Source organism: Borostomias antarcticus (assembly GCF_949987555.1).
Source record: "Borostomias antarcticus genome assembly, chromosome: 14".
NCBI lineage: Eukaryota > Metazoa > Chordata > Actinopteri > Stomiiformes > Stomiidae > Borostomias > Borostomias antarcticus.
Genome location: NC_140247.1, coordinates 20,055,871 through 20,065,870, shown reverse-complemented (window position 1 = coordinate 20,065,870; position 10,000 = coordinate 20,055,871). Strand labels below are relative to the sequence as shown.

Below are 10,000 nucleotides of genomic sequence, written 5' to 3'. Positions count from 1 at the left end.
GATGGATGGATGGATGTCTAGCTGGCTTCATGGCTATAGCTTGCCTGCCTGCTAGACTGCTGTCTGACTTGTTGATCATAATCCTGGTAGTAACACAACAGCCCTATAACCTGGAGCTTGTGTTCCTCTTTACGACCTCCCTCCCGTTATGAAATGAGTCCCGGCGTTTACGAGGCGCGGGGCTATGAAGCCGTCGGTGGCCTCCGGGGCGCGAAGGAGCCACCCTCGCGGGCCCCGCGGCATCTGGCGCCAATCCGCCATCCATCACCTTTATGGCTCCGCCGACACGGATGAAAAGATAATCAAATCTCCATCATGGCGCCTCAAACAGCCGGCTTCCCTCCCGCCAATAAAGCTGGCTAATCAAAAGTTATTGTGGCGCTCGGAAAAAAAGCCTCATAAAAAGAGCAATTAGATAAGTGCGCGGAGGCAATCTCGCCGAGGGTGGGCGTGGCGCCGTTGGCGTTTGGTGAAGCGGTTGTTGCGGGGGGGGGGGGGGTTCAAGGGGGGGTCTGTACGAGAGCAGCCGGGGACGATAAACGAACACGGTCGTGCGATGTGGCGATGAGGCGGGTCCTGTCTGTGTTGAGGCGACCAGGACGCCTCTCGTCGCCTCCCTACTCTGAGACGCCATGACAATCACGTGTGTGCTCCTCTTAAACCCGCTACCTACCTTCACGGTAGCCTCCGCCGTGTGACGTCATACCCGGAAAACACCGCTCAGCTCCCGGTAGCTCATCGTCTGTCCGCCCGTTTCCGTGAGCGATGTCCCGACCCGGAGTCTGCCTCCAAGCTAGAGGAGGTCCAGTTTGTGCTTTCGATGAGAACTCAACTTCTGTGAGACTGTTGGGATCGGAGGCGGATCTGATCTGTGACCAGGGCCGGACTGGGGAAGTAATGCACCCTGGGAAATGTAGCCCCAGTCAGGACACGTTTTAAGCCGGATCTGACCAGTGATCTCGCGACGCGCCAACGCGGTGAGATGGAACACTTTCAGTTTCGTTTTGTAAACTTGAAATGAGTGGCCTTCCCACTTTCCCATTATAAATCATAAATTGTCGGGCGAGATGTTGACGGGGGGCGGGGGGGGTGATGGATAATGCAGGCCAGGCCAGTTATAGCACGCCAGTCCACCAGGAAAACCCCCGGTGCTCCCGATGCCCCCCCAGCCCCTGTCTGCGGCTGTAGGGTCTGACTGCAGAAGAGGCAGAGAGAGATCGATGGCGGGCAGCTAAGGACGCTGTAACCACACTGGACTGGTCTGTTCAGGTCTTGTAGCACGACGCGGGCTCTGACGCATGTGGAGGAAGTGACTGATTTAAGAGGCTTGAAAACTCAGGGAAACTAGTTGTGAGAGCTGCCTCCTCCCCGAACTAGTTTTCAAGCCTCTTACGTTTGACACGTGCCCCACGCGAGATTTAACAGAGGCGAGGAGGTGGAGGAGGAGGAGGAGGAGGAGAGGGGAGAGAACACGTTGAATAATTCAGTGCCCCCTGTCTGTGTTAGTTAGCGTCAACACGGCCAGGGCAACCCAAAGACCCCACTCAACACACACATATACGTCCCCCGTGCTTGCGTGTGTGTGTGTGTGTGAATAATTGAGGTGCTGGGGCAGACTGCTGTGTGGGCTGGTGCTGAGACAGCAGGTGACCCACCAGGCAGCAGAAAGGACATGGTGTCTCTCTCTATATCTCCCTCTATATCTATCGACCTCTCTCTCTCTCTCTCTCTATATATATATATATATATATCCCCCCCTCTCTCTCTCTCTCTATCTCCCCCTCTCTCTCTCCCTCTCTCTCTCTATCGACCTCTCTCTCTCTATCCCCCTCTGTCTCTCTCTCTCTCTCTATCCCCCTCTGTCTCTCTCTCTCTATCCCCCTCTCTCTACCCCCCCCTCTCTCTCTCTCTCCCCCTCTCTCCCCTCCCCCCTCTGTCTCTCTCCCCCTTTCTCTCCCCCCCCTCTCTCTCCCCCCTCTGTCTTTCTCTCTCCCCCCCTCTCTCTCTCTCCCCCTCTCTCTCCCTCTCTCTCCCCCCCCTCTTCCCCCACCCCTCTCTCTCCCCGCCCCCCCCTCTCTCTCTCTCTCCCTCTGTCTCTCTCTCTCTCCCCCCCCCTCTCTCTCTCTCTCCATAGCTACTGTAGTAACCTGCAACATTCTATATAGTGCACTACATACACTGTTCACAGTATACTGTAGATTGCAGTACAAGTTGAACAGGACAGGACACTATTCACAGGTTATCTTGATCTGAACACAAAAACCACACATCCATAGACTGTCTACATTTTAGTCATGGCATCCAACACATTTATGTGGTAAAACAATCCTATACATACAATTTTCGATGTAGACATGTGCCCCAAACCCCACTTCAGACATCTGGACTGATCAGAATCCCTTATAAGATGTGACTGTCCCAGTGTGGGTACACTTGAATACTGTAAAATGGAACCTTCCGTCCTCCCCTCTCTGAGGTAACCTCTGATCTCTCATCACTGGACAGGTCTAAGCGTGTGCTCATCTACGCGGCTGCTACCGTCATATCGTGTCAGATCAGTGATTTTTGAAAAAGTGTTGAAGGAAGAATTCTTATGTAGAGAATTCAGTCGCGGGGCCTCGTGGTTCTGTCTTCTCTCCCAGCAGCCCGAGCCAGAGGAGGCGGAGTCTGCACAGGAAGTGCTCGCCAGGGCTGCGGCCAAGGGCCTATTGGCAGGGATCGGGAGGGACCGCAGCCAGCCAATGAGGAAAGAGAAGCGCGTCCGGCCAAATCGCCAAGCTCCGGTCGGTCACCCTCGCCCGGCTCAGACGCGCCCGCACGCCGCCAGTGGCAGCCTATCGAGAGTCATGGAGCTCCTGCACCGCGAGACCAAAGCCAGTAGCTCCGCCCCCGCGGTCGGGCATCAGGGACTGGCCGACGGATATCTGTCGCCACGAGGTGAGACCGAGTTCTGACTCAAGCCGCCGTACGAAATGCGCTGTATGAGTCTACAGTATGAGCTGTTTCCTACCTGTATACCCCCCTCTCTCTCTTTCTCTCTCTCTCTCTCTCTCCTGCACTCCTCTATCAGTCCACCTCTCTCCTTCTCTTCCTCCCTGACCTCTCTCTCTTTCCTGAAGGAAGGGGAGGCAAGCCCCCTCAGCGACGGCCCCGCAAGACCACTCCCTCCAACGGCGTCTCGCACCCCTCCCCCTACTCGGCCTCCCACCTGGTCACCGGCGCCCCCCCCCGCAAGAGCCTGACCCGCCCCGTCAATGCCGCCGTCGCCGACCTCCGCTGCTCGCCCCCCCCCCTGCCCGCGCCCCCCGCGCCCCCTCCCCTCACCTCCCTCCCAGCACGCCCCGGACCCCCCAGGGAGGTGCTGAGGCCCGTGGCGCTGACCCTGCCCCCCGTGCTGTTCCCGGCATATGCCGCCACCCCCCACGCCAGGCAGACCTGGGCCCCGCCCCCCCCGCCGCCACGGAGGCACAACCCCGCCCAGGTCTACGGCCTGTGGAAGAGCTCCGCCCACCAGGTGCCCCTCGTCCGCTCCAGCGGCAGCATCAGGGATTCTGTGGTCAGACACCCCCGGCCCTGGTTCTGACCACACTAACACACACAGATACACACACAGATACACACACACACAGATACACACAAACACAGATACACACATAAACACAAACATAGATACACACACACATACACACACACACAGATACACACACTTAGATACACAGATACACACAAACATAAACACACACACACACACACACACAGATACACACACACACACACAGATACACACAAACAAACACACACACACACACACACAAACACAGCCAAATCCACATAAACATGGAAATTAACACACAAATACTCACAAGCGTACTAAAAATTCTGCACACCCAGACCTACTTCCTGACACAAGTGACTTACACACTCTAATACACTCTGACAGACTCTGCCTATGAAAACACAGTGTCCATAATGCTGTCAGTATTCACTTAAATCCCCCTGTGCATGTGTGCCATGGAAACAGGTCTAGACTGAGCCTCGAGTGCATAGTTCCACAGCAGAGCCGGTGTCACAGTCACACCCATGTGATTTCCTGACGCAGCGACATACGGTTGACCGCAAACATTACAACGTGTGACCAAATAAAACCGCGCATTCAAGAAGCTGCTCCCTAGGTTATGGTAATGCATTTTTATTCTCACAACAGGTTACATTTACACGGTGTCAAGATGGGTGTCACGAAGAGTAGATGAATTACAGTATTTTCTCACGTTTTTGTGTGTGTGTGTGTGTGTGTGTGTGTTTTTAGTCGGGCTGGATGGCATTCACAGCTAGATGTGGTTCTGGGGTCCTTGGAGAGTGGTAAGGTCTCCAGCAGGGTGAGCACTAGTGTTTATTGATGTGTGTGTGTGTGTGTGCGTGTGCGTGTGGCGTTTGTGCTGGGTATCTACAGTATGTTTGTGTTTTTACACTCTACCCCTGTACCCTCTCTCTCCACCACCCTCCCTGACCAAGACAACACACACTCCAGGATTCAGACACATGCAATACTGACATCCACCACGATCCCCTCTATCTACACACCCTCTCTCTCCCCCTCACCATAGCTACAATCATCCACCACCATCCCCTCTATCTACACACCCTCTCTCTCCCCCTCACCATAGCTACAATCATCCACCACCATCCCCTCTATCTACACACCCTCTCTCTCCCCCTCACCATAGCTACAATCATCCACCACCATCCCCTCTATCTACACACCCTCTCTCTCCCCCTCACCATAGCTACAATCATCCACTACCATCCCCTCTATCTACATACCCTCTCTCTCCCCCTCACCATAGCTACAATCATCCACCACCATCCCCTCTATCTACACACCCTCTCTACCCCCCTCACCATAGCTACAATCATCCACCACGATCCCCTCTATCTACACACCCTCTCTACCCCCCTCACCATAGCTACAATCAGAACACCCCCCCTTCCATAGGGACCTTGGTTCAGTCCATTTCCTATTTCTCACATCTGGGGGATCAAAGGTTAAACTAACTCTTAATTGATGAGCAGACAAAATGGTGCTGATTGGCTCAGTGCGGTCTTATCCGTGATGTCGCTTATGCCCCCCCCCCCCCCCCATGGCAGCTGTCCCGTTTGCACGCCCTCAGAGGCGCCCCGTCCTGGAATGCTTGGTGGGTTTTGTCGGGTCGCTGGGTCCAGCTGCTGCTGCTCCGCTCCCGGGAAGCCGGGTCAGAACCGGGGGCGGGCGAACGAGCGTCAGAGGGTCGTCTCTGACCGGGCTAGCGTTCTACTTCTGGAGTTTTGGAAGGTCGTCGTTTCTTTCTTTCTCTCCCTCCCGGGCGCTCCGTCCGGCCCGCCATGGCGCCGACGCCGCACGCTGTTCTCGCAGAAACGGAATCTCAATACCGGGACGTGTCGTTCCGGGTCCCCGCCGTTCGAAAGCGGGCGGGGATCCCCGGGCGGCGGCGGTGGCAAGGCCGCCCGCCGCGCCGAGTTCCGAGGTCAAGTTGGAACCGGCGACGAGAGCGCCTGACCGCGCCTCTCCCACGCCGCGACCTGGACTCTTCCCCTCCTTCCTCTCTTCCGTGCGTGGCGCCTCGTTAATTCATCTTCTCCCCCCTCACCCTCTCCTCCAGTCCTATGACCGCTGACTCTAACATGTATGTACATCGTCGGTTGCCGCTTCCGGCACTAATAAGGTGGCGTTGCTATTGTAGTCACGGCGACCGTGTGAGTGACGGCTGCTGGGAGGGGTGTTGGGGAGGGGGGGGGGGCAGGGTTCTGGCTTGGGGGCGGGGGGTGGTGGAGGATGGGGGGGGCGTGGCCTGTGCGCTGTCCGTCATTGCTGTTCCGAGGACTGTTTCTTGGGTTTGAGAGTGTCTATGAGGGACTGGACGCCGCGCTTCACGCTGGTGCTGACGCGACGCGTCACCGAGTCGGACGACACCGCCGAGGAGGAGGAGGAGGAAGAGGAGGAGCCGGCCCTCGGGGCGGGGGGGCGGGCCACCAGACACTTCTGGTAGCGCAGCTGAGAAAGAGGGGGGGGGGGGGTATTGTATTATTACTTTCAATATTATTGTATTATTACTTTCAATATTACCATGGATAGAATTACACAGTAGGAAGGAGGAGTGCTTGTGTGAATCAGCTTGTACTCGGGACGCAACGATTAGATTCAAACGTGTGAGTGTGATGATCTTGGCTTTGCCATCGCGAACGACAGACAGACTCAGATGAGCTCTTAGATCTTAGAACTCAGATAGGCCACATCAGCCTAGTAAGGGTAGCAGACGTGGCTCAGTGTCTGGGTCCCCTCCGCAAAGCGCAATGCTGTCAGTGCTAGTCCACCCTACCCCTTATACCGTGGCTACACACTGGAAGTGTGTGATAAGAGGTTTTTCTGTCTCTAGTGCCTTAGCTATTCTCAGCACAAGAACATATCCATGCCTTAGTTGGTTATGGACAGGAGGCTGGAGGAGATCAAGTGTTCATCCATGAGAAGCTCACTGCCCACTGGTGTATAAGGTCATAGTTCGAGAGCACTCTAGCCATTGGACTGATGTACTCTATGTATAGGTACAGACCACCGACTATAAAGGTGGGACAAACTGAATGTCATGTTGTCTGATCAGGGAACGTTGAACGCCAAAGCGTTTCTCTGTGACTGACCCTGATCCGTATGTTGTTATACTGAATAAATGTTGTTGTTGTTGTTGTTGATTATTTATAAGAGAGGCTGAGCTCACCACGCACGCCGCCTGCACGGCCTCGGACACGCCCCCGGCGTTCGGGTCGCACCAGAACACGTGGCACTGGAAGTGCTGGTTCCCAGAGTCCATGATGAAGGCGAAGCTGTGCACGTCGCGGCCCACGCCCATGAACGACAGGAAGCGCACGCGGCACTCCACCAGCACTTCCTCTTCCTCTTCCTGTAGAGAGGAGGGCAAACGGGGGGGGGGGGGGGGGGTGAGGAGGACAGAGACGGAGCAGGTTAAATGGACGCATCCATCCCTCCATGGGTCGTCGGGGTAATCTCTGATCTCGCGTGACTGGATAGGTGGAAGCAAGTGCCCCTCTATGTAGCTGACACCAATCCTGTCGTGGGTCAGATCAGTGCTTTTTCCAACTAGAGGGGCACTCGGAGAGCCCAGCTCCGCCCCGGGACGCACGCGGTCACCCACCTTCTCCTTGATGACGGCGACGGTGGCGTCGGCCACGCTCAGGATGACCGGGGTCCAGTCCTCTTTGCCTGTGGAGGACAGCAGGCTCTCGATGGCCCCGTTAATGATGTCCATACCTGGGGAAGAGATGGGGACAGTGGAGTGGGGGTGGGGGGCTGTGATCCATGGCAGAACAGGTCATGCCAGTACCTCACAGTAGGTACCCCGGGAGGATGTTCTGTAGCCTGGTCAAGCAGCCTGACCGCTGCGCTCACGTTGCGGTTCACTGAAGTGGTGAAACGGACCGTAAGTCCTCCTAGCCGGGCAATTAATGATCACGTAATGTGAGGCAATCCTAGAGGCACTTGAGCGCCCTGTTAGTATTGCCTACAAGTTGCCTATTGAACTACAAGTTCCAAAATCACACCGTCCATGTACTTGGAAAGTTTGTAGATTCATCTTGTTGAATTTGGCAAGAAGTGAATATCATTATCATCATACTGTACAAGCCTGTCATTGTTGTCATTAAAAGCAAGGTTCCACACAGGTTTGCTGTGCATATTACATGTACTAGTATCAGTTGATAGAATTGGGCATGTGGTAGCATTTGCTAGCAGAACAAAGCTTGTTACAGTATGTTGTTGTGTCTGGACTCTACTGCAATAAATACCTCCTGTGTAGGTGGTGTAGCTATTGGAGTTATACCCTTCTATCAGATGGAGCTTATTTGATTAAAGGGGTGGTCATCTAGGCGCGAGGCCAACATCACAGCTAGCTAGCTACAAAGTGAATGAATAATCAAAACCCTTCGGTTCAAACCCAGAGGCAATATATTTGAATGCTCATGATAGCTGTGTGTGAATGCCTGGATTGGTTTTCCTGTTGAGACATATTGTGGCTATATCGATGATGGGGTACACGGCATGCCAGTGCGGTTGCACTGGGGCCTAGTTTAGCGCCACCTAGGGCACAGGAGGTTGCAGTGCAGTAGGACTTACAGCTCGGTCATCTGAGCTTCCTGCTCTGTTGTGGTGTGTTAGTGGTCAACCCTAGCCCTCTGACAGTGGTCAGACTCCACCCTTAAGATTATTGCTTTTTCTGCTCTCAAAACTTGAGTTCCAGTATTTCATGAAGGAGAAACCCCAGAAGGACTCTCTGCCCCCTCTCTGCAGTGAGAAACACATGCATGGTATTTGAAATGTTTCTATCACTTTGCTTGAGTCTGCTAGGAGTGACAGGTAGGTGGGGTTTGCCCATTGGTTAGAGCAGATACCGTATGAAACGGGTACAGGTGTAAATTTTACCCAGAGCCACATATCGGCCTATACTTCTATGATATGGAAGTGCAGAAGGCACAAGGACACATGTGGAGGAATGTATGTGTGTGTGTGTGTGTGAGAATGTGTGTTTGTGAGTGAGAGAGAGAGAGAGAGAGAGTAAAAGGAGCTGGGTCTTACAATTCTTACCTATGGGGCGAGACACGGATGTCATCCCCAGATAGAGGACGTGGAACTTCTGCACCAACTCAGTCTTTGGCATGGGGAACTCTGCTAGACAGAAACACATGGATCACATACATGGGCACACCCTAACACACATACACAGATATTACACATATAACACACACACACACCACATGCACCACAAAGTAGCCTTCAGGGGACATAGGATTTAACCCAGCTAGTAATCATTTGTTCTAAAAATGTTCTAAGAATGTTACATTAGCACAGAACATGTTCGCCAATGCTGTGGGAACATTCCCTGCTAGCTGGGAAGTTTCACAAGGACATATCCACAAACGCTAATTACCAGAACGTAAACAAATACTTGTGAATATTCAATATCGTGGTCTTGGTTATAATTAGGCCATACGAACTAAGAAAAAACACACAACATTAATCATACAAGTGAGTCGATCTTCAGAGGATTGTTGTGACAAACGCTGGCGAGCAACCTGTTCAAAGGATTTGGCCCGAGGGCAAAAGAGAAGCTTTCCATCTACAGGCGTCCGCAGAGGAGATGATTTAACCGGCGTCGGTGCCGGAGCTTAGATGAACCCGCTCGACGCCTAGCGCCCCGATCGAGGCCGAGCGCGGCGAGGGCCTGGAAATTAAAGGTTGCGAGTAACGAGCGGAGCGAAACCCGAAGGCGAATCAAAAAGAAACCAGGGTCACAGCCTTCGTGTATCGGCGCGAGCGCCGCCAACGTCCGTTAAGCGCTTTGATCTACTTGGCAGGGGCGCGCGGGCCGCACCCTGGCTCGGAAACGAGACGCTAATTGGCTTTTAATGAGGTCGGCCGCTCCTGCCAGCCAGCAGCCGATAGGGGAGCGCACTTTCCTCCCCAGTCAGCAGACGCGGAGCCCCAGCTGAAGTCATGGTGAAGCATTGTGTCTCTTTTTCCATAATTATCTGATACGGGGGGGGTACGTTGAGACCTAGCGATATGGAGTAAGAGTGGAATAGCATTAGCACTGCGAGAGTGCATCACGAGCTCGGCGCTGTTGTCAGCATAATTGCGGGTGTAAACGGAGCCCCAGAGCGCGGAGCTGTTTTATTGCGGCGCATTTGCAAGTTGCCCCTGGATTGATACGGTCTCTGTTTCATTTAGAGTTTCAGTATGTGGCTGAGAGAACGTGTGGGTGGGGAATTGCACATTAATCCAGTTCTGGGAACAGTTTAACTACTGAAAAGCAACGCAAATGAGATGAGTGTGTGTGTGTGTGTGTGTGTGTGTGTGTGTGTGTATGTGTCTGTGTGTGTGCATGTGTCTGTGTGTGTGTGTGTCTGTGTGTGTGTGTGTGTGTGTGTGTGCATTGTG

At 53.9% G+C, this 10,000-nt stretch overlaps 2 protein-coding genes across 2 annotated transcripts in view; one reads left to right on the top strand and one right to left on the bottom strand.

The window, feature by feature from the left end:
- Window positions 1-5,554, top strand: part of LOC311317532 (putative methyltransferase NSUN7) — a gene marked incomplete at both ends in the record, with an annotated part of 35,548 nt that extends 29,994 nt beyond the window's left edge. Inside the window, 4 exons of the mRNA XM_084448606.1 lie at window positions 2,646-2,937; window positions 3,120-3,278; window positions 3,336-3,556; window positions 5,411-5,554. Coding sequence (XP_084304732.1) covers window positions 2,646-2,937; window positions 3,120-3,278; window positions 3,336-3,556; window positions 5,411-5,554 — 816 coding nt within the window. The remainder of the gene's footprint in view (window positions 1-2,645; window positions 2,938-3,119; window positions 3,279-3,335; window positions 3,557-5,410) is intronic.
- Window positions 5,555-5,860: 306 nt separating this feature from the next.
- The window catches only part of LOC311317531 (uncharacterized protein), a gene marked incomplete at both ends in the record, with an annotated part of 14,186 nt that continues 10,046 nt past the window's right edge, over window positions 5,861-10,000 (bottom strand). The window contains 4 exons of the mRNA XM_084448605.1: window positions 5,861-6,049; window positions 6,768-6,950; window positions 7,203-7,318; window positions 8,648-8,731. Of these exons, the coding sequence (XP_084304731.1) occupies window positions 5,861-6,049; window positions 6,768-6,950; window positions 7,203-7,318; window positions 8,648-8,731 (572 nt within the window). The remainder of the gene's footprint in view (window positions 6,050-6,767; window positions 6,951-7,202; window positions 7,319-8,647; window positions 8,732-10,000) is intronic.